The 25,491-nt window shown below is 49.0% G+C and overlaps 1 protein-coding gene across 2 annotated transcripts; it reads left to right on the top strand.

The window, feature by feature from the left end:
- Window positions 1-16,255: 16,255 nt before the first annotated feature.
- Window positions 16,256-25,238, top strand: LOC120924742 (resistin-like). Of its 2 annotated transcripts, XM_040335762.1 has the most exons (4): window positions 16,256-16,363; window positions 16,441-16,568; window positions 20,586-20,663; window positions 25,025-25,238. In XM_040335762.1, exons 1-4 carry the CDS (start codon window positions 16,325-16,327, stop codon window positions 25,146-25,148), a joined length of 369 nt encoding a protein of 122 aa, XP_040191696.1. In that variant the 5' UTR covers window positions 16,256-16,324; the 3' UTR covers window positions 25,149-25,238. The 2 variants fall into 2 exon arrangements, with proteins under 2 accessions (XP_040191696.1, XP_040191697.1); XM_040335763.1 differs by having other exon boundaries at window positions 16,277-16,568.
- Window positions 25,239-25,491: the final 253 nt, after the last annotated feature.

The raw sequence follows: 25,491 nt of genomic DNA, 5'->3' as shown, positions 1-25,491 counted from the left end.
AATGGTCGGCCCTCGCGCATCTTCACTTCATCAAATCTGGCCCTCTTTGAAAAAAGTTTGGACACCCCTGCCCTAAGAAGTTCGAGAAAGTATGGGCGGGTTGGGGAAAATATGCATCAGGAGACAGAAGTGCGATCGCAGACGAATGGTTGTAGTAGGAATTGGATGGCGATGAACGTGCCGCAGATGGAATTTCCGACAACAAATGTTCAGGATGTGAGCTTGTTGTCAGAAATTCCGACCGTGTGTGGGCTCCATCGGACATTTTCTGTCGGAATTTCCAACAACAAAAATTGGAGAGCTGTTTCTGAAATTTTCTGACAACAAAATCCGTTCCCGTAAATTCCGATCGTGTGTATAGACAATTCCCACACACAAAACTCCACGCATGCTCGGAATCAAGTGATGAGACGGAAGCGCTCGGTCTGGTAAAACCAGCGTTCGGAATGGAGATCGCACATTCATCACGCTGTAACAGACTGAAAAAGCGTGAGGCTGAAAAACGTGAATCGTCTCTCACCAAACTTCTACTAACACAACTGATATTCAACTTCCCTTTAATAGTGCCGTCATGCGTCTTGTACGTCACCAAGTTCTTGGCGTTCGGAATTTCTGACAACAATTGTGCGACCGTGTGTATGCAAGACAAGTTTCAGCCAACATCCGTCGGCAGGCCCAGACTGGGACAAAAAATAGGCCCGAGCATTTTAGACTGAGCAGCCGGGGGGGGGGGGGGGGGCGCGGTGGCAGCGCTTTGCGGCGGCGGTTAATGGGATGTGGGGTTCCAGCACCCTGCACCTCTGGACCATTTTACATTACACAGCCCCCTGCACCTCTGGACCCCTTTACATTACACAGCACCCTGCACCTCTGTACCCCTTTACATTACACAGCACCCTGCACCTCTGGACCCCTTTACATTACACAGCACCCTGCACCTCTGGACCCCTTTACATTACACAGCCCCCTGCACCTCTGGACCCCTTTACATTACACAGCACCCTGCACCTCTGGACCCCTTTACATTACACAGCACCCTGCACCTCTGGACCCCTTTACATTACACAGCACCCTGCACCTCTGTACCCCTTTACATTACACAGCCCTCCACAGTTTGTTACACAGACACCCCCCTAACAGTTTTGGACCCCCTGCATGTTACACAGACCTCCCTATAGTACAGACCCCCTCCCTACAGTGCAGACCCCCCTCCCTACAGTACAGACTCCCTCACTACAGTACAGACCCCTCTACAGTACAGACCCCCCTACATTACAGACCTCCTCTACAATACAGACCCCCCTACAGTACAGACCCCCTCTACAGTACAGACCTCCCTACAGTACAGACCCCCTCTACATTACATACCCCCTCTACAATACAGCCCATACAGACCCCCCCCCCTACATTACAGAGATGTGGCCCTCGGCTCACCGGGCATATGCCGGTATGCCCTATGGCCTGTCCGTCGGAATAAAACCCATGGTTTTGTTGTGGGAATGTCCGATCGTCTGTACGCGGAAATGATGCTTTAGTGAAAGTATGGTGTGACACAAAGCCTGGGTGATAACATTGCAGCAGGTTTGTGACGTGATGTACATATTCTGATCATATGCTCAGGGTCCTGACTGATTGTTGTACTTCCTGTGAGTAAGGGAATTGTGATTGTTGTACTTCCTGTGAGTAGGGGAATTGTGATTGTTGTACTTCCTGTGAGTAAGGGAATTGTACACCAATTGTGAAAATCTGAATAAAATTTACCCTTTAACATTTGTAAATCTTCCCTGTAAGTTGGGAAATCTTTGAGGACAGGTCCTCTTTATGGATATACCGCGGCGTTACGGAAGGTGTGTGACGTCACATTTGATGCTTGAGATATTACCTCTTATAAATCCCGAACGTGTGATTATGTGACTCCGCCCAGAGATTTCTACCATCTTCCACACCAATAAAGATCTGTAATTACAGAGACGGGGGAGGGGACTATTTCACAAGAACAGCCGGCGGCTGAAGGAGAAGAAGAAGGCGGATTAATTGGTAGGATGATGGATGGCGGCAAATCAGTGACATGACTAAAAAAAACGCAGCCAAACCAGGTGAATGTCCTGACCTGACGTGACATCTGAGATCCAAATGAATATCTGTGTATGAAGACGGAAACAATCAAATAAAAGCGGAGCTCCACCCTAAAGTAGAACTCACGCTGATCGGAACCCTCCGGTATCACATTTGACACCTTTCAGGGGGAGGGGGGTGCAGATACCTGTCTAAAGACAGGTATTTGCACCCACTTCCGGCCACACAGTTTCAGGTAAACTGCGGGCAGAACGTCACCTCCCGTCCTCCCCCCGTTGTGCGCTGGGAACACTCAGGCTCCCAGGGCACAGCGGGAGCCAATCAGCGCAACTCGCGCATGCGCCGTACGGAACCGGGTAGTGAAGCCGGAGCGCTTCACTTCCTGGTTCCCTCACTGAGGATGGCGGGGGGAGCAGCAGAGAGACGAGCGATCGCTCGTCCTCTGCTGCGGACGGCGCTGGACTCCAGGACAGGTAAGTGTCCTAATATTAAAAGTCAGCAGCTGCAGTATTTGTATCTGCTGGCTTTTAATATTTTTTTTTCATGGCACATCCGCTTTAATACCTGTGACAGAAGCCACTCCCCCTGTGTGTTTTGGAAGGGACTGTGGGCAGGCCTCCTACCCACAGACGATGGCCCAGAAGAGACTGGAGACCCGGGGACAAGCTGGCATTGAGATAATGTAATGTAATGCTACATCCCTTCCATAGTTGCCAACATTTGAAAAAAATTTCCAGGGACACTTTGCAGCACAGCTATTAAGCTCCCAAACCAAGTCGCGAACATGCCGCCGCGCTCGCGACCAATGGCTCTGCATCTTAAAGGGGACATACCTGGACGCCCATGTGCGCAGCCGTGCCATTCTGTCGCCGTACATCGTCGTGCGGCGGTTGGCAAGCCGCTACACAACTCTACACTTCCTTTATACAATTCTACAAATATACTTATAAGTGCAACGGTAAAACCTATAAAATAATATCCAGTGCAAATCAACCAATGTATTGCAATATAGTAGTGATGGTGTCACCCCCGCTGCAAAAATATTTAGAGAAATTGCAGAGCTTCAATGTGCAAATAATTGTGAAACCCCCTACATACAATATTATTTAACAGTGATGCAAATCAACACGTGTATTAGGACATAGTAGTGATGGTGTCACCCTCTCTGCAGAAGGTAGGACTTATTGCAGAGCTGCAATGTGCAAAATCATAATAAAATGTACAATTGATGTACATATTTTATTAGGATTATATATAGGGGGTTTCACCACTATTTGCACATTGCAGCTCTGCAATGTTTTCTACCATTTGCAGAGGGGGTGACACCATCACTACTATATTGCAATACATTGATTGATTTGCACTGGATATTCATTTATAGGTTTTACCATTACACTTATAAGTCCATTTGCCAACTAGCTGACAAGATTCTCTTATTGCTTTTGAGGTTTTTTTTGGGGTTGTATGGTTGTTTTACTTGATTTGTTATTTCCTCTGTATACTGGTAACCACTGGCCCAGCATATTGGTGGTCAGTGTGTCCCCTCTGTATGCTGGTGGTCAGTGTGCCCCATGTATGCTGGTGCTACGTGCAGGAGGATTCTACGTGCAGGGTCCAGGAGGATGCTATGCGCAGAGTGCAAGGCTCAGGTGCCTGCTATGCACAGAGTGCAAGGCTCAGGCGCATGCAATGCACAGAGTGCAAGGCTCAGGCATAGAGTGCAGGGCTCAGGAGTGCGTTGTACAGAGTGCAGGGCTCAGGAGTGCGTTGTACAGAGTGCAGGGCTCTGATCATATTATAGTGACTTCTCTTTAGCATGAATGGCCATAGATGGATTGAAACTCATCCTTGGTGAACCAGCTGAATTTCCATCAGTAGCTCATGTGTAAAATCCCTGTTGTTTTCTGATGCCTGGGGAGCTGGGGAACACACTAAGCCTCCATGCACATGAGTTGTTTAGGCCCATTCAGACATGTGTGCCCATGTGCAGGGCTCTCTTGTGCATTGTGTGCCCCCTGTGCCAGTGTTCTATTCATTTCTTTTGGGACCCAAACCTGCATGTCATATTAGAATAGAGGCTATGTGAATGCAACCTCATGTCCCAGTAGAAATGAATGGGGTGCTGGCACAGGGATGCACATAATGTTCATGCATCCCCATGCTGATAAGATAGCCCTGCATGGGAGCCACATGTCTGTGCCTCATCTTAAGAAGTCCTTAATAAAAAAAAGAATCAGAAAGAACAGTTGTCTTCACAGCTAGAACTGTGTAATCATACCTGAAAGGTTACCTGTTAGCTGAGTAGTGGAAGCCTCAGCAGCACAGAGACGCCACTCACTTTGCAGTAGAACTGGAGAGGAGGGGACCCGAGGGAAAGAGCACAGGAGGGGAGGGGACCCGAGGGAAAGAGCACAGGAGGGGAGGGGACCCGAGGGAAAGAGCACAGGAGGGGAGGGGTCACCTCCACATTGTCCAGAGAAGGGAGGAAATCAACAGGAGGCTAGGGGGCAGAGCTGGTGATGTCACACAGACATCGGACACTCTGAAAGCAGGAGTGATAGAAATCAATGGAGAGGGAAAGAGAAGCTGCTGTCCGGGCAAGCAGAGGAGCAGGAAAGCTGTATGTACAGTATCTGGAACCATAGGAAAGCATTGATATGCTTTCCCAACCCCATGCGCCCCGCCCACTCCACTCTACTGTTGCTCAGGGACTAGTACTGTGCAGGCAGGGGGCGGGTGTAGTGCTACGATCTAGCCTACACACAGGAACACACAGCGCCGCCCACCATCCGAATTAGCCAATCGGACGACAGACACCAGCAGGCCAGCTCTGATTGTTGTTTTACAACTCTGGAAGCCGCACCTGCTTTCCCCACTAGCCGGGACAAGTCCCGGCAGGCTAAATTAACCGGGACTAGGTCCCAAATGACGGGACTGTCCCTTTAAAAACGGGACAGTTGGCAAGTATGCCCTTCCCCCATCCCCCCCTGTTGCTGTGTGTAATTGTGTTGGTAAATGGTTTATAGACAATGGCCTGGACTGGAGCGTCTCTCCGCAGGGGGTGTGTATTGAGAGGCTGCCTGCTTACCATACAGTCCTAACCTGGTTATCAGCAGATTCTGGTGATCAGACACTGACCTACAGTCCAAGGCTTCCCATGTAAAGGTCCGCAGACACATGACCAGGATAGGGGTGTGCGGGGAAGTTGTGGTGTTGTTTTATCGGACTTATTATCACAATTAAATGATGTTCCTCAGTCTGGGAGCCCAAAGCAGTTGTAAAGGGTGAGTTTTTTAATACATATAAATAAATGTTATATATGTAGGCAGGTTACAAGTGTAATAAAAAAAAAGGGGAATTAATGCGCAAACCACGCTATTATTGAATATAAATAAATAATATATAGCAGCAGCCACAACTTAAAATAGTCCCCGACTTGTTCATTCCCGACTTAGTTGGGGTAGGCGGTACACTTTGGTGGGGGTCAGCCACGCCCTGTGACCTTTGACCTCTGGGAAGCCACCTTCTGACCTTTGACCTTAGGGGGAGGTCCCTGTTCCTATTCCTGAGTCCTAGCCATATTCTTCAATGGCAAACCCTAACCCATAACCCTAACCCCCCTAACCCTAGGCCACGCCCTGTTACCTTTGACCTCTGGGAACCTGCTTTCTGACCTTTGACCTTTGGGGGAGGTCCCTGTTCCAATTCCTGAGTCCTAGCCATATTCTTCAATGGGAAGACCCTAACTCTAACCCTAACCCTACTGATGCAAATGTAAAAGGGGGGGGGGGTGGGGTGTTGGGGCGCTTACTCATAACACAATAATTAATATAACAAACAATAAATAGTGCATAAAATCCAGTGATAGTAAACACCCAATAGGCAGCAAATAATTAAATAGTGCTGTAAAACTTTGTGAAAATGGTGCAAATGATTCCAATAAATAAAAAAAATTAATTAAATATGCGTGAAAAAATATAAATAAATATACGTGAAGAAATGGCTCATATATAAATATATAAGTGAAAAAATATATGATTTTTTTTATATATTAAAGAAAGCAGTCTTCATGCAATGCGCAAATTAAAGTGTCTGTGCAAATAGCAATATAGCCAAAATCAATGTCCAAGATTATTTCCAAGGTGAGGTGCTCCAAACCAAATTACAAGGTGCTCCACGGTGCCCTGATTCCCCCAGCCTCTCGCCTCTAGCTGGCTTACAGTTAAGCCTCTTATATAAACCCAATGGCAGCAGCTCCTCTACAGCAATGCGCTTTTCACCACAGGCAGGTCCCTTTAAGTCCACAGAAGCAGCGTCTATAACCCCTTTCCCATGGGCCAATGGCTCCCAGCGGAGTACATAGAAGAAGGAACACGGTGCAATAGTGTAAAAACGTACAGCAAATTTATTTAAAAAAACGTAGAGACACTCACATTTAAAAAGATGACACAGGCATCAAACAGTAACTTCTCCGCTCCCGGCCGAGAGAGGAGATGTCGTCACCACCGGCTCTCCTTCTGACCCCCAAACTCCTCCCAGGAGCTGATACGAATGGTCCTAACCTGGTTATCAGCAGATTCAGGTGATCAGACACTGACCTACAATCCAAGGCTTCCCATGTAAAGGTCCAAAGACACATGACCAGGATAGGGGTGTGCGGGGAAGTTGTGGTTTTGTTTAAACAGACTTATTATCACAATTAAATGTTGTACCTCAGTCTGGGAGCCTAAAGCAGTGGTAAAGGGTGAGTTTTTAAAATCCATATAAATAAATGTTATATATGTAGGAAGGTTAAAAGTGTGTACACCTGTGCTATAAAAATGGGGACATCTAAGGTCCAGGAGCGTGAGTGGGAATGTGGGTACCGGGGGTACAAGTGTTGCAGTCTCATTGTGGTGCTGCTGAAGGAACTGTGAATTGCAGAGGACATACAAGCCATGGACAATGCCATAATGGCCTCTCACCTCGTGGAGGTACTGTATGTCTGGGCCACTACATTATCTTAGGTAGGATCAGGGACAGGACATTGTTCATATTAAACTGTATGCATGATCAAGTCCGGAAAAGGTATATCGAGTGCTATGCGCCTGGTCTGAACTTACTCAAAGGGGTACATGTTGGTTCTGGAGTATTCCAAAGAACCTATCACGTACCTTTCTCAGAGGCTGAAGTGCTGGGAGGGCTTCCCTTACGACTAAGTGCAGAGTGACCCCTGAAGGTGGCACAGGGAGTGCTATACACAAAGAGGCAGAGGTTGCCAGCTGCGACAGGTGGTGATGAGATGTCTGCTGGACTGCTTGGCAGGGGTACCTCAGACGTACCAGATGAGGCTGTGCAGCGGGGGGAAACCAGAAGCGGAGTCAGGAGCCAAGCCAGAAATCATACACAGGTTAGCAAACAGAGTCACTGGAACAGGTCAAGGATTAAGCCGGGGTCATACACAGGATCAGCAGATAGAAGCGATAAACTGGAACAAGCCATGGGTCAAGCCGGGTCACACACAGATAAGGACTGGTCAGGCAAGCCGGGTCGATAACGATAATCCAAGATAGCAGGGACAGGAGCTCAGGAACACACAGGAAGGCTGAAGATCATGCAGCAGTTACTGACTGCTGCAACAGGCTTTAAATAGGCCACTGAACGGCTAGAGTCAATCACGTATTGCGTGCATTATAGCGCACGCGCATGCGCACTGGAGAACATAACTTCCTGACCGCTCTTGCTCGTGTGCGTATGCGCATTGCGTTTGTTGATCCGTGAATCTGATGGACATTGATAGACCTTCTGCGGATAGTTCCCTGACAGAACCTTTGTTAAGAGTCGTTAAGAGTGGAACCTGGTAAAGGTGACAGGTCCTCCGGGAGTGAGGGGGTCGATGTTCTTTCTGTATCCAATAGCAACTAGAATCAAGACATCTACGCCTGCAGTCTCTACCCTCAGACCAACATACATTCTATACCTCTACTACCCCTATCCTTTATACAAGAATAAAACTCCCAAAACTGACTCCGACGAAGCAGACTGCCTATGTTTCCCTCTTTTAAGATGTCACCCACTCACTAACCAATTAACCTCACTCCCCTCGTTCTTTCTTTTTCTCCCCCTCCTCCTCTTGCCTCTCTTTCCTCTTTCTTCCTTTTTACCTTTAGTATATCCCACTTGTTTTTCTCACTCCCTACTTAATCCAGCATGCACCCTAGTCGGATCTGACATAGTTCCATCTGTGAATAGACCAGTAAACAGGAGGATTTCTGAAGAACTTCTCCATCAAGGCCTTGGCTACTGTGGCTACTCACTGGTCTTTTGTCAGAATTTGAAACACCTGGGCATAATGGGTGAAACGATCTGTCATCTCCAGGATCTTTCCTCGTCCACTCGGGTTCTAAGCACAAGAAGTCAGTGCAAACCAGATCCATTGGTCCTTAACCTTGGAGATGGCCCATTGGGGCAGCTCTAGAGGGTAGAGTCTGTCACGTACCTGTCGGTAGAGCCTGATATGCAGAGGACAGCCTCTATTACACCTCTGACTCGAGGCCCCTGGTAAAGCAGACAGGAGTGCAGAATCGCACGAGTGCCAGGTGGATCACTGATAGTGGAGTCGAGGCAGCTGCAGGTGGAATGGAAGTTAGTTCAGCAGGACTCCCCAGGCAGGAGAGAAGGCAGGTACAGGCAGGCCGGGTCATAGACTGGTGGACACGTCAGGATGTGAAGGCTGAAGCATAGTCAGGATACAGGTCGGATCAGTAATGGGCTGGCAGCGAGGTAGCAGAGGGAGCAGGCAGATGCAGAGTCAAAACAAGCCGGGTCAGGTGCAGACAGAAAGCAGAAACCTCAGGAGCAAGCCGGGTCAGGTGCAGACAGAAAGCAGGAACCTCAGGAGCAAGCCAGGTCAGGTAACAGGAACAGTTAACAGATACAAGGCAACGGAAACACACGGGAATGCTGTAGAGCAGACAGCATTGAGACTGGGTACTAGCTCAGTTTAAATAGCCTGTTTGGGCGCCAAAGACTGTCACAGGGTGCGCACATGTGCATGCTCGCACTCGCGCGTTGATACGCACGCAGGCGCACCAATGGTATTCTGACAGGGGCTGAGGTAACAGGCCGTCTTCTTCGGCTGCCATTTTGGGTACTGGCATGCCTTTCCTGACACTTTCTCTGTATGCAACGCATTCAGGAGTGACAGCAGCTTTTGACTTCAGCCCACATACAAGGTCAGGAAAAATGAAAGTCTTTTTGGGCCCTAAGTGGCCAAGGTCATCATGCAAGGCAACAAACACGGTTTCTCTGTGCTTTTCTGGCAGAAACAGTTGACATTTGTCTTCTGGATTGTCAGAGGGGCCCCTTTGTTAGACCACCCTGTCAGCTGTAATAAAGCCATTTCTTTATGGACTAGGTGTGCTTCTTTTGGAGAGCTCACTAGCAACAGATCTGAGAATATGCTCTCCAGAGATTTCAGGGTCAGACTACAGAGATGGTCTTCCATCTGATACTTTCTCAAGTCTTCCTTAGAAAGCTAAGGCAGGCCTCCATCTCTTTTACTTGAGTGAGGTCACAGTAAAGCTTGGGGACACCTGCAATGGGGACTCCAATAGCTTTGGATCCTGTAGATCCCTTGATGAGATGCTCAACCCCCTGACATAAAGCTTGGACCCTGTGATGGGAGTCACTTTGGGCGGGGGTCCCATGGAACCCAGCTTACCTTAGAGGGGTCGGGAAACTTATTTTCAGCTCTGCAGGTCTCTCTTATGTGTAAGTTACCCTGTGTCTAATAGGGGCACAGGGTGACCGAGAACCCCAGTCTGGTCTGAGCTAACCAGATTCACTACAACCACCCTGGACTTCATGGAGTGAGAAGGCAGACACTCTAGTGTACCATTGGGTACATCTCCTTCTAGTATCTAGATACAATTGGGAAGGAGATGGAGGTGGATGGGGGTGATGAAAGTCGGGTACACTAGATACAATAGGGAAGGAGATGGCGGTGGATGGAGGTGATGACAGTTGGGTACACTAGATACAATAGGGAAGGAGATGGCGGTGGATGGAGGTGATGACAGTTGGGTACACTAGATGCAATAGGGAAGGAGATGGCGGTGGATGGAGGTGATGACAGTTGGGTACACTAGATACAATAGGGAAGGAGATGGAGGTGGATGGGGGTGATGACAGTTGGGTACACTAGATACAATAGGGAAGGAGATGGCGGTGGATGGAGGTGATGACAGTTGGGTACACTAGATACAATAGGGAAGGAGATGGCGGTGGATGGAGATGATGACAGTTGGGTACACTAGATACAATAGGGAAGGAGATGGCGGTGGATGGAGGTGGTGACAGTCGGGTACACTAGATACAATAGGGAAGGAGATGGCGGTGGATGGAGGTAGTGACAGTTGAGTACACTAGATACAATAGGGAAGGAGATGGCGGTGGATGGAGGTGGTGACAGTTGGGTACACTAGATACAATAGGGAAGGAGATGGTGGTGGATGGAGGTGATGACAGTTGGGTACACTAGATACAATAGGGAAGGAGATGGCGGTGGATGGGGTAATGACAGTTGGGTACACTAGATACAATAGGGAAGGAGATGGCGGTGGATGGAGGTGATGACAGTTGGGTACACTAGATACAATAGGGAAGGAGATGGCGGCGGATGGAAGTGATGAAAGTTGGGTACACTAGATACAATAGGGAAGGAGATGGCAGTGGATGGAGGTGGTGACAGTTGGGTACACTAGATACAATAGGGAAGGAGATGGCGGTGGATGGAGGTGATGACAGTTGGGTACACTAGATACAATAGGGAAGGAGATGGCGGTGGATGGGGGTTGTGACAGTTGGGTACACTAGATACAATAGGGAAGGAGATGGCGGTGGATGGAGGTGGTGACAGTTGGGTACACTAGATACAATAGGGAAGGAGATGGCGGTGGACGGAGGTGATGACAGTCGGGTACACTAGATACAATAGGGAAGGAGATGGTGGTGGATGGAGGTGATGACAGTTGGGTACACTAGATACAATAGGGAAGGAGATGGCGGTGGATGGAGGTGATGACAGTTGGGTACACTAGATACAATAGGGAAGGAGATGGCGGTGGTTGGAGGTGATGACAGTAGGGTACACTAGATACAATAGGGAAGGAGATGGCGGTGGATGGGGGTGATGACAGTTGGGTACACTAGATACAATAGGGAAGGAGATGGTGGTGGATGGAGGTGATGACAGTTGGGTACACTAGATACAATAGGGAAGGAGATGGCGGTGGTTGGAGGTGATGACAGTAGGGTACACTAGATACAATAGGGAAGGAGATGGTGGTGGATGGAGGTGGTGACAGTTGGGTACACTAGATACAATAGAGAAGGAGATGGTGGTGGATGGAGGTGATGACAGTCGGGTACACTAGATACAATAGGGAAGGAGATGGCGGTGGATGGAGGTGATGACAGTTGGGTACACTAGATACAATAGAGAAGGAGATGGCGGTGGATGGGGGTGATGACAGTTGGGTACACTAGATACAATAGGGAAGGAGATGGAAGGAGATGGCAGTGGATGGGGGTGATGACAGTCAGGTACACTAGATACAATAGGGAAGGAGATGGCGGTGGATGGAGGTGATGACAGTTGGGTACACTAGATACAATAGGGAAGGAGATGGCGGTGGATGGAGGTGATGACAGTTGGGTACACTAGATACAATAGGGAAGGAGATGGCGGTGGATGGAGGTGACAGTTGGGTACACTAGATACAATAGAGAAGGAGATGGCGGTGGATGGGGGTGATGACAGTTGGGTACACTAGATACAATAGGGAAGGAGATGGTGGTGGATGGAGGTGATGACAGTTGGGTACACTAGATACAATAGGGAAGGAGATGACGGTGGATGGGGGTGATGACAGTCGGGTACACTAGATACAATAGGGAAGGAGATGGCGGTGGATGGAGGTGATGACAGTTGGGTACACTAGATACAATAGGGAAGGAGATGGCGGTGGATGGAGGTGACAGTTGGGTACACTAGATACAATAGAGAAGGAGATGGCGGTGGATGGGGGTGATGACAGTTGGGTACACTAGATACAATAGGGAAGGAGATGGTGGTGGATGGAGGTGATGACAGTTGGGTACACTAGATACAATAGGGAAGGAGATGGCGGTGGATGGAGGTGGTGACAGTTGGGTACACTAGATACAATTGGGAAGGAGATGGCGGTGAATGGAGGTGGTGACAGTCGGGTACACTAGATACAATAGGGAAAGAGATGGCGATGGATGGGGGTGATGACAGTTGGGTACACTAGATACAATAGGGAAGGAGATGGCGGTGGATGGAGGTGGTGACAGTTGGGTACACTAGATACAATAGGGAAGGAGATGGCCGTGGATGGAGGTGATGACAGTTGGGTACACTAGATACAATAGGGAAGGAGATGGCGGTGGATGGAGGTGGTGACAGTCGGGTACACTAGATACAATAGGGAAGGAGATGGCGGTGGATGGAGGTGATGACAGTTGGGTACACTAGATACAATAGGGAAGGAGATGGCGGTGGATGGAGGTGATGACAGTTGGGTACACTAGATACAATAGGGAAGGAGATGGCGGTGGATGGGGGTGATGACAGTTGGGTACACTAGATACAATAGGGAAGGAGATGGCAGTGGATGGGGGTGATGACAGTCGGGTACACTAGATACAATAGGGAAGGAGATGGCGGTGGATGGAGGTGATGACAGTTGGGTACACTAGATACAATAGGGAAGGAGATGGCGGTGGATGGAGGTGATGACAGTCGGGTACACTAGATACAATAGGGAAGGAGATGGCGGTGGATGGAGGTGACAGTTGGGTACACTAGATACAATAGAGAAGGAGATGGCGGTGGATGGGGGTGATGACAGTTGGGTACACTAGATACAATAGGGAAGGAGATGGTGGTGGATGGAGGTGATGACAGTTGGGTACACTAGATACAATAGGGAAGGAGATGGCGGTGGATGGAGGTGGTGACAGTTGGGTACACTAGATACAATTGGGAAGGAGATGGCGGTGAATGGAGGTGGTGACAGTCGGGTACACTAGATACAATAGGGAAAGAGATGGCGATGGATGGGGGTGATGACAGTTGGGTACACTAGATACAATAGGGAAGGAGATGGCGGTGGATGGAGGTGGTGACAGTTGGGTACACTAGATACAATAGGGAAGGAGATGGCCGTGGATGGAGGTGATGACAGTTGGGTACACTAGATACAATAGGGAAGGAGATGGCGGTGGATGGAGGTGGTGACAGTCGGGTACACTAGATACAATAGGGAAGGAGATGGCGGTGGATGGAGGTGATGACAGTTGGGTACACTAGATACAATAGGGAAGGAGATGGCGGTGGACGGAGGTGATGACAGTCGGGTACACTAGATACAATAGGGAAGGAGATGGTGGTGGATGGAGGTAGTGACAGTTGGGTACACTAGATACAATAGGGAAGGAGATGGCGGTGGATGGAGGTAGTGACAGTTGGGTACACTAGATACAATAGGTAAGGAGATGGCGGTGGATGGAGGTGATGACAGTTGGGTACACTAGATACAATAGGGAAGGAGATGGTGGTGGATGGAGGTGATGACAGTTGGGTACACTAGATACAATAGGGAAGGAGATGGCGGTGGATAGAGGTGGTGACAGTCGGGAACACTAGATACAATAGGGAAGGAGATGGCGGTGGATGGAGGTGGTGACAGTTGGGTACACTAGATACAATAGGGAAGGAGATGGCGGTGGACGGAGGTGATGACAGTCGGGTACACTAGATACAATAGGGAAGGAGATGGTGGTGGATGGAGGTGATGACAGTTGGGTACACTAGATACAATAGGGAAGGAGATGGCGGTGGATGGAGGTGATGACAGTTGGGTACACTAGATACAATAGGGAAGGAGATGGCGGTGGATGGAGGTGGTGACAGTCGGGTACACTAGATACAATAGGGAAGGAGATGGCGGTGGATGGAGGTGGTGACAGTTGGGTACACTAGATACAATAGGGAAGGAGATGGCGGTGGACGGAGGTGATGACAGTCGGGTACACTAGATACAATAGGGAAGGAGATGGTGGTGGATGGAGGTGATGACAGTTGGGTACACTAGATACAATAGGGAAGGAGATGACGGTGGATGGGGGTGATGACAGTCAGGTACACTAGATACAATAGGGAAGGAGATGGCGGTGGATGGAGGTGATGACAGTTGGGTACACTAGATACAATAGGGAAGGAGATGGCGGTGGATGGAGGTGATGACAGTTGGGTACACTAGATACAATAGGGAAGGAGATGGCGGTGGATGGAGGTGACAGTTGGGTACACTAGATACAATAGAGAAGGAGATGGCGGTGGATGGGGGTGATGACAGTTGGGTACACTAGATACAATAGGGAAGGAGATGGTGGTGGATGGAGGTGATGACAGTTGGGTACACTAGATACAATAGGGAAGGAGATGACGGTGGTTGGAGGTGATGACAGTTGGGTACACTAGATACAATAGGGAAGGAGATGGCGGTGGATGGAGGTGGTGACAGTTGGGTACACTAGATACAATAGGGAAGGAGATGGCGGTGGATGGGGGTGATGACAGTTGGGTACACTAGATACAATAGGGAAGGAGATGGTGGTGGATGGAGGTGATGACAGTTGGGTACACTAGATACAATAGGGAAGGAGATGGCGGTGGATAGAGGTGGTGACAGTCGGGTACACTAGATACAATAGGGAAGGAGATGGCGGTGGATGGAGGTGATGACAGTTGGGTACACTAGATACAATAGGGAAGGAGATGGTGGTGGATGGAGGTGATGACAGTTGGGTACACTAGATACAATAGGGAAGGAGATGGCGGTGGATAGAGGTGGTGACAGTCGGGTACACTAGATACAATAGGGAAGGAGATGACGGTGGATGGAGGTGGTGACAGTTGGGTACACTAGATACAATAGGGAAGGAGATGGCGGTGGACGGAGGTGATGACAGTCGGGTACACTAGATACAATAGGGAAGGAGATGGTGGTGGATGGAGGTGATGACAGTTGGGTACACTAGATACAATAGGGAAGGAGATGGCGGTGGATGGAGGTGATGACAGTTGGGTACACTAGATACAATAGTGAAGGAGATGGCGGTGGATGGAGGTGGTGACAGTCGGGTACACTAGATACAATAGGGAAGGAGATGGCGGTGGATGGAGGTGGTGACAGTTGGGTACACTAGATACAATAGGGAAGGAGATGGCGGTGGACGGAGGTGATGACAGTCGGGTACACTAGATACAATAGGGAAGGAGATGGCGGTGGATGGAGGTGATGACAGTTGGGTACACTAGATACAATAGGGAAGGAGATGGCGGTGGATGGAGGTGATGACAGTTGGGTACACTAGATACAATAGGGAAGGAGATGGCGGTGGATGGAGGTGGTGACAGTTGGGTACACTAGATACAATAGGGAAGGAGATGGCGGTGGATGGAGGTGATGACAGTTGGGTACACTAGATACAATAGGGAAGGAGATGGCGGTGGATGGAGGTGATGACAGTTGGGTACACTAGATACAATAGGGAAGGAGATGGCGGTGGATGGAGGTGGTGACAGTTGGGTACACTAGATACAATAGGGAAGGAGATGGCGGTGGACGGAGGTGATGACAGTCGGGTACACTAGATACAATAGGGAAGGAGATGGTGGTGGATGGAGGTGATGACAGTTGGGTACACTAGATACAATAGGGAAGGAGATGGCGGTGGATGGAGGTGATGACAGTTGGGTACACTAGATACAATAGGGAAGGAGATGGCGGTGGATGGAGGTGGTGACAGTCGGGTACACTAGATACAATAGGGAAGGAGATGGTGGTGGATGGAGGTGGTGACGGTTGGGTACACTAGATACAATAGAGAAGGAGATGTCATAGTTTGTATTTTTTGTAAGATTTAATATTCCATGCACACTTTTTCCCTCTATAGATGAAATGATAATTATAGATTTATGTTCTGTGAGAACTCCTCCATCAGATCCTGTTGGGATCCAGGATAACAAGTTGGACTTGGTAATAAAAGTTGGCTTGGGTGTATACTGTATACGTTGATTCTACACACAATTCATTACAAATAATAATAGAGATGAGTGGAGGATCTGCCCTCGGTCAGGCTGGGAGGACACCCTGCATGGGGTATAAATGTCTCCATGGGATGGATGGAGAGAATTCCTGTCCTCGGAGAGAAGGTCAGACTGATCCCTGAAGTGTGTGCCGAGTCCCCTGAGGGACTATTTCTTCATGTCTCTCTATTCTTCCTCCACAGGTTCTGGTGCTGAGTCCACAGACTGAACTCTACAATGAAGCTTTGTGTCCTCGCTCTTCTCCTTCTGCTGGGTCTGGTCAATGCCCAGGACAGAACCTGCAACCTGGACAAGGCCGTCAAAAGTTCAAGTAAGTGACGTCTTCTCTGAGCCTTCCATAAACATGGACAACCTCCCAGTCCTCTCTATGGTCCATGGACCTCCTTCTGTGATCTCGTCCAGACATTGCCGGTCATCCCTACCATGCTGGACCTAAACTCAGTATATTGTACTCCTCATTACATTGGACTCATTCTGGGCCGCCATCAGGGGGGTACAGCCCTCACACTTGTAAGGGGCTCAAGAGTCTAGAAGGGCCCGGCTATCTGGTGGGAATGGGAGAAGGCAGGGAGGGGGGAATGAGAGCTACGTGACTGCGCTGGCCTTCAGAATGTGTGCGAGCCGGCAGCTGCTGCTGCTGTGTCCCTGACATCGGGCTCTTTGCTGCCACCTCTGGTAAATTCCAGCATGTGCACCCCTCGTGTGTTTTGCACAAGAGCTGGGACCAGGAACACCACCTAACAAGTAAGGACTACTTACAGGTGAGAGGGGGGCTGAGAGCGTACAGGTGTGATGGGGGGCTGAGAGCGTACAGGTGTGATGGGGGGCTGAGAGCGTACAGGTGTGATGGGGGGCTGTGAGCGTGCAGGTGAGAGGGGGGCTGAGAGCGTACAGGTGTGATGGGGGGCTGAGAGCATACAGGTGTGATGGGGGGCTGTGAGCGTGCAGGTGAGAGGGGGGCTGAGAGCGTACAGGTGAGAGAGGGGCTGAGAGCCTGGAGGTGAGAGGGGGGCTGAGAGCGTACAGGTGAGAGGGGGGCTGAGAGCGTACAGGTGAGAGGGGGGCCGATAGAGAACATATGTGAAGAGGGGCTGCGAGTGTACAGCTGCTGGTTTGGAATGTCTCTTTTGGGCAAAATCTAATTTCCTACTGTTAAACCAGGAAAGCACTGATGACTTATAATACACTGTGCATTCTCATATATGATGTAAGAGTGTTAAAATAAAAGGTGTGTGCACTGAAGGACTTGATAGCTAGTGGGCGGGCCTTGGGGAATGTTGGCGGTCAGGCCCGGGGGAGGGGGGGGCAGGCCTAAAGCTGTCTAAGGGGCCCCACAATTTCTGATGGCTGCCTTGATCTCATACCTGGGGGGGCCTCTGGGGAAGCTGGAACTACCAGACTAGTCAGCACTATGACAGTGATAGCCGGGAGCGTCTGGGTTCTGTGCAGTGGCGGCCCATCCATAGGGGGCGCCCGGGAGCCGCCCCCCCCCCCCCCCCCCGTCAGTAAAAAAAAAAATCTAATTTTGTTATTTAAACATGTCCCTTTAAGGAAAAAAAATCCCAAAAAGATCCTTAGGTGCACTGTGTCCGGGCGCCGGGCACAGTGCTGGATTGGGTAGCGCCACGTCTGTGTGCAATCATGGGATTGCAGACGAGGAGCTACATTGGCAGCCAAAAAGTGCCTTTGTGGCGCAGTCCATCGCGCCACTGCTTCCGGCGCGATGGACTGTATTGTTATGGCTGGGCGGGTGCACACAATTTCTGTGTGCACCCGCCCGTCTCTGTGCTAGTTCCGACTTCACTGGAAGAACAGGAAGTGACGTCGGGACTCCCGAGCTCAGTGCGCCTGGGACTGAGGAACGGGTAAGCTGAGCTATGCCGCCTGCCACTGCCTTCCACTCTGCGGTTCATTTTCTATTGTATACGGCGGCAGCAGCGGCACAATTACCCCCCCGGTTTTATACTTAACCACTTAAGCCCCGGACCAATATGCTGCTAAATACCCAAAGGCGTTTTTACAATTCGGCACTGCGTCGCTTTAACAGACAATTGCGCGCTCGTGCGACGTGGCTCCCAAACAAAATTGGCGTCCTTTTTTTCCCACAAATAGAGCTTTCTTTAGGTGGTATTTGATCACCTCTGCGGTTTTTATTTTTTGCGCTGTAAACAAAAATAGAGCGACCATTTTGAAAAAAATGCAATATTTTTTACTTTTTGCTATAATAAATATCCCCAAAAACATATATAAAAAAAAAATTTCCTCAGTTTAAGCCGATACGTATTCTTCTACCTATTTTTGGTAAAAAAAATCGCAATAAGCGTTTATCGATTGGTTTGCGCAAAATTTATAGCGTTTACAAAATAGGGGATAGTTTTATTATTATTATTTTTTTACTACTATTGGCGGCGATCAGCGATTTTTTTTCGTGACTGCGACAATATGGCGGACACATCGGGCAATTTTGACACATTTTTGGGACCATTGTCATTTTCACAGCAAAAAATGCATTTAAATTGCATTGTTTGTTGTGAAAATGACAGTTGCAGTTTGGGAGTTAACCACAGGGGGCGCTGTAGGAGTTAGGGTTCACCTAGTGTGTGTTTACAACTGTAGGGGGGTGTGGCTGTAGGACTGACATCATCGATCGTGTCTCCCTATATAAGGGATGACACGATCGATGCGCCGCCACAGTGAAGCACGGGGAAGCCGTGTTTACATACGGCTCTCCCCGTTCTTCAGCTCCGGGGAGCGATCGCGACGGAGCAGCTATAAACGAATAGCCGCGCCGTCGTCCCGGATCGCTCCCCGCGGGAAATCCGACAGCCGCATGTAGCGGGGGGGTCCCGATCGGACCCCCGACCCGCGGAAAGGCGGCGACATACCTGTACGTGCCATTCTGTGGACGTACATATACATGCGGCGGTCGGGAAGTGGTTAATGTGCGGGGAATAACGGCTGTCAACACCAACCCCACCCCCGCTTATTAAAAAAAATTGCAAATTGTCCTGCGACTTGGGACTGGAAAGTTGCAGGATAAGTCGGACCCGATGAGAACCGTTCATATCTGTGCAGCTTCAAGTCACAGCGACTCCGAAGTAGTCCCTGCATTACTTTTGTCCCATTTTGATGTGACTTGAGGTCCATAGACGTCCAGAATACACAGGCATTGTTTCAAGTCGCTGCAAAATCGCAGCAAAAAATTGTGGCAGAATCTTGCGACTTTCAGGCTAACGCAGTCTGAAAGTTGCACAATTCTGCCGCAATTTCGATGTGACTTAAAGCAATGCCTGTGTATTCTGGGGGTCTATGGACCTCAAGTTGCATCAAAGTAGTGCAGGGACTACTTTAAGTCGCACAGATATGAACGGTTCTCATTGGAAATCATGGGGTATGACTTGTCATGCAACGTTGAAGTCCCAAGTCGCAGGACAAGTAATTCAGTATGTCTGCAGTCTCTGGTAATCTTGTGCAGTATGTCCGCAGTCTCTGGTAATCTTGTGCAGTGTGTCTGCAGTCTTTGGTAATCTCGTGCAGTATGTCCGCAGTCTCTGGTTATCTTGTGCAGTATGTCCGCAGTCTCTGGTAATCTTGTGCATTATGTCCGCAGTCTCTGGCAATCTCGTGCAGTATGTGTGCAGTCTCTGGTAATCTTGTGCAGTATGTCCGCAGTCTCTGGTTATCTTGTGCAGTATGTCCGCAGTCTCTGGTAATCTTGTGCATTATGTCCGCAGTCTCTGGCAATCTCGTGCAGTATGTGTGCAGTCTCTGGTAATCTTGTGCAGTATGTCCACAGTCTCTGGTAATCTCATGCAGTATGTCCGCAGTCTCTGGTAATCTCCTGCAGTATGTCCGCAGTCTCTGGTAATCTTGTGCAGTATGTTTGATTACGCCGATCTGTAAGGCTGCGCTATATACCATGATTTGTGATGCTGGTGCCTATATACTCTGTCCTGTGATGCTGAGCTGTATACTCCTGACACTATGAGTGGAAGCAAGTGGAATACAGGGGATGGAGTGGGTGGATTATATAAGGGGTGTGGCTTATGAGAAGTGTGAGGGACCAAATGTGGGGGGGCGCCCCCCATCCTAAAACTTCACCAGCCTCTATACAGTAAACACAGGGGGGCGCTCACTTTGCGGTTTTGTTTTCTTTGAATGAGTTCTCTGATTGGTCGAGGTGGAGGTTCATGATGTCACCACCCTTCCCCTCCACCCTGTCCAATCTGAGAAAGCCATGTATTCACTGGAGAAAGAAAATGCAAGGGATTGTGGTGGATCATACCGATCATACGTTGTTCACATTGTTATTGTTCTTTTATTTCAGTAAACCAGTACTGCCAGAATACACCTCTGGACTGCACCTACGTGCGTTCCCAGGGCAGCGAATCCACCTGTCCTTCCGGTAAGTTCCTGTGATAGCAAAACAGACTAACCTATTTTAACCTAACTACCCCGACCAAACTACCCCGACCTAACTACCCCGACCTAACTACCCCGACCTAACTACTCCGACCTAACTACACCGACCTAACTACCCCAACTCAACTACCCCGACCTAACTACTCCGACCTAACTACCCCGACCTAACCACTCCGACCTAACTACCCCAACTCAACTACCCCGACCTAACTACCCCGACCTAACTACCCTGACCTTACTACTCCGACCTAACTACTCCGACCTAACTACCCTGACCTAACTACCGTGACTTAACTACCCCGACCTAACTACTCTTACCTGACTGATTATTCCAACCCAACTACCATAACCTAACTACTCAGACTTACCTACTCCAACCTGACTTCTACAACCTTACTGACAACTCCAACATAACAACTGCTTTTTGGTTACCCCAACCTAACTACTCCTACCTGACTGACTACTCCAACTCAACTTCCCTAAGCTTACTACGCCAACCTGACTGACTACCCCAACCAAACTACCCCAACCAAACTTCCCCAACCAAACTTCCCCAAGCTAACTACGCCAACCTGACTGACTACCCCAACCAAACTACCCCAACCAAACTTCCCCAAGCTAACTACGCCAACCTGACTGACTACCCCAACCAAACTACCCCAACCAAACTTCCCCAAGCTAACTACGCCAACCTGACTTACTACCCCAACCAAACTACCCCAACCAAACTTCCCCAAGCTAATTACGCCAACCTGACTGACTACCCCAACCAAACTTCCCCAAGCTAACTACGCCAACCTGACTGACTACCCCAACCAAACTTCCCCAACCAAACTTCCCCAACCAATCTACGCCAACCTGACTGACTACCCAACTAAAACTACGCCAACCAAAACTACGCCAACCAAAACTACCCCAACCAAAACTACCCCAGCTTAACTGTGCCAGCCTAACTACGCCAACCAACCAAGCCATTCTAACTCCTACAACCTAACTGACTACTCCAACATAACAACCCCAACCTAACTTCTCTAAACTAACTACCCCACCTTAACTACTCTATCTATTTTATTAGTAACAACATTCAGATGTTATTTATATGGTATAAACCTGTTTCTAGAACTACTTATGAAGTGCTTGTTGTAGATGGTTTTTCATTTCTTTGTCTCTTACTTTGGGGTGTATTTATAAAGCATTCTTGTCAGAAACATTTGTGCAAACAAATCTAAATTTCACTGTAATTCTTCTAATAGGCTAACCCCTTTACTATTAGCTCCATCTAGTGGCCAAAATGTGGAATATTTGATGTATTTTGTGAAACAATACCGCATTTTGGCCACTAGATGGATATTGGAGACCATACAGTGACATTCAGTTCTGCTTACACGCTTTTCTGACATTCGTAGAAGGAATGTTTTATATATCGACCTCTTACAGTCAATCTAAAAAGTGCATCCATCTAAGACTTGAGGGCCATATTCTGAGAGAAGTTACGATGGAGTATCTCAGGATACTCCATCGTATCTCTCTTTTTTGGCCCGTGTATCTATGCGAGTGATTCTTAGAATCATTTTCGCATAGATACACTTAAGATCCGCCATCTGTAAGTCACTTACACTGTCGGATCTTAAATGTAATTACGCCGCCCGCCGCTAGATGGCATTTACGTGAAGGTCTCATTTGTTTATGCAAATGAGCCTGCTACGCCGATTCCCGAACGATTTTGTGTCGCGTACCCGTCGCTAACGTCGTTTGCGTAAGCGGAAACTTACTCCTGCTATATGAGGAGTAAGTTTCCGCATGTCCCACGTAGGCCATGTTACGGATAGCGTCGGGTCCGTGTCGTGTTTTTCCGTCGGCTACGTCGTTTCCCTAAGTCGTTCTTGAATACGACTTTACGTCAATGACGCACACGTCGGCGTCATTGATGTTTTCCGGCGAGAACTGGAGCATGCGCACTGGGCTTTTTTAAGCCCGGCGCATGCGCAGTTACTTAGAATCGGGGGCGCGCTTAATTTGAATAGAAGCCGCCCCCTTGAAGATACGCGTGGCTACGCCGGGCCATTTACACTCCGCCGCCCCAAACTACGGAGCAAGTGTTTGGGGAATACAGCACTTGCTCCTGTAGTTTGGGGCGGCGGAGTGTAAATGCCTTACGCGCCGCCCGCGGACATTTAGAGAGAATATGGGCCTCTCCATCCACAGGGTGCCAACTCTGCTGTGTGATTTCACTGCACAATGATTCTCTCTGAAGGGGATATAGCCCCAGGTTCCCGTCTCTGAGGGGGATATAGCCCCAGGTTGCCATCTCTGAGGGGGATATAGCCCCAGGTTGCCATCTCTGAGGGGGATATAGCCCCAGGGGATCATCTCTGAGGGGGATATAGCCCCCGGGGATCATCTCTGAGGGTAAACATAGCCCTGGGGTACCACCTCTGAGGGGAAACATAGCCCCGGGGTACCACCTCTGAGGGGAAACATAGCCCCGGGGTACCACCTCTGAGGGGAAACATAGTCCCGTGGGTACCACCTCTGAGGGGAAACATAGCCCCGGGGTACCACCTCTGAGGGGAAACATAGCCCCGGGGTACCACCTCTGAGGGGAAACATAGCCCCGGGGTACCACCTCTGAGGGAAAACATCGTTCCGGGGTACCACCTCTGAGGAGAGACATAGCCCTAGGGTACCACCTCTGAGGGGGAAACATAGCTCTGGGGTACCACCTCTGAGGGAAAACATGGCTCTGGGGTACCACCTCTGAGGGAAAACATAGCCCCGGGGTACCACCTCTGAGGGGAAACATAGCCCTGGGGTACCACCTCTGAGGGAGATATATATATACAGGGTGCCACCTCTGAGGGAGACTGTAACGGTCACCACCGTTTACGACCTTCCATCCCAGTCACGACAGCTTATCGACACTCCAACCGACAGGACCCGATCCCACTTCATTTGCCCAGAATCAAGACGAGACACGCAGCTCTGTGCTTGTTCCAAATGTAATACTCCTCTAATGGTTTCTTCTCAGTCTTATATACAGTACCAGGCATTAAAGCAACAATGAGATCTCCACCCCCCTAATCACACACTAAGGCTAATTACTAAACATTCCTTAATTAATAACAACAAAACACCTTCACCCACTCCGTCTCCGCAAGTACATTCCACACATAAACAGTATACATAATGAGAGGGTCTAGGAGCCAGCCTGACTCTTAGTTTCAATGCACAGAAGCAGTCTTCGTTAGCATCTCAACAGCCTCACACAATGGAAGGCCTTTCAAGAGCTAGCCTCATTTACAACTCACTAGGCTATCCAGAGAGATGAGTCACTATTGACTGGTTGGGGCCAACATCCTGCAGTATCTCAAAAGCCTGCAATACGAATTATCAGTGATGTCAAATCTCATGTAATACATGAATTATGATTCACTTGCCACTCCATGCCCAAAGGGCACAGAGTGGACTCAGACCCAAGAGTTATCAGTGACGCTGACACAGGAGTATCCTCCATCCTCACAAAGTCTTTGGGTGTCATGGGTCATTCTGTTACAGAGACATAGCCCCAGGGTGTTGTCCTGCTAAGGGGTGGTACACTGGGGTTATGTTCCCCTCAGAGATGACACCCTGGGGCTATTACTCCCTCAGATTGGATACATTGTCTTCTCTCCATAAAAGTGATTGGATACTGTGACGGATCTCGGATACCCCAGGTGGGCACATCCGCCAGACCTGTGTCTACTGTCCTCCAAACGCACCCGCAGCCTGCAGATTCGCCATACCCAGCCCTTAACACCTTAATCACGAGACAATCCACACAGGTGTTGAGGGTTAAACATGCAGAGCTTAAACTGTTTATTAAATACAAGATATACACTTTTACACACAGTTAGGGACACTCCCCTTAGCTTTGTCATGGAAGGGGTAGGGGACAGGGAACAACCAATGGAAACGGAACACTTGTACATTGAATCAGACTACAGATAAATATGAAGGGATTATGGTAAGCAGGCAGCCTCTCAATACACATCCCCTGCGGAGAGACGTCTCCAGTCCAGGCCATTGTCTATAAACCATTTACCAACACAATTAGACACAGCAACAAGATGGGGGATGGGGGAGAAGGGATGTAGCATTACATTACATTATCTCAATGCCAGCTTGTCCCCAGGTCTCCAGTCTCTTCTGGGCCATAATCTGTGGGTCAGAGGCCCGCCCACAGTCCCTTCCAAAACACACAGTGACAGCGGGTTCTGTAACAGATACATTGTCTTCTCTCCATAAAAGTGATTGATACATTGTCTTCTCTCCATAAAAGTGATTGGATACATTGTATCTCTCCAGGTTATGCACCTACCGGCTGTTCCTGTGGGATGGGCTGTGGATCGTGGGACATCAAGGAAAAATCTCGGTGTCACTGCCAGTGCGACAAAATGGACTGGACAGCGGCGGTCTGCTGCAGGAATAAGTGCCAGTAACTTAGACACCGCCCTGCCCACACCGGGCATCAAATATGATTTGTAACTGGTGATTACTTAAATAAATGTTTTACACCATATGAGAGGTTCTAGAAGTTTTCTGCTTTCCTGTCCACTCTGTTCTTATGAAATATGACACTGTCAAAGGGTACATGGTATGGAAGTCTGGAGATAGTGGTTTGTGTTACAGTCCTTGTTCCCCACCATCTCTTCCACCACAGACACTCCCACCATCTTCCTGATCTGAAATTTCAGCTGGTGTGCAAAGGATTATGGGAAGTTTCAAGAGCTTTAGGATTAGTGGCTGTCTCAGACTCACTGGGCTGACGCCGG

This window comes from Rana temporaria, chromosome 1 (assembly GCF_905171775.1).
Source record: "Rana temporaria chromosome 1, aRanTem1.1, whole genome shotgun sequence".
Classification (NCBI taxonomy): domain Eukaryota; kingdom Metazoa; phylum Chordata; class Amphibia; order Anura; family Ranidae; genus Rana; species Rana temporaria.
This window is presented reverse-complemented; position numbering and strand designations above follow the sequence as displayed.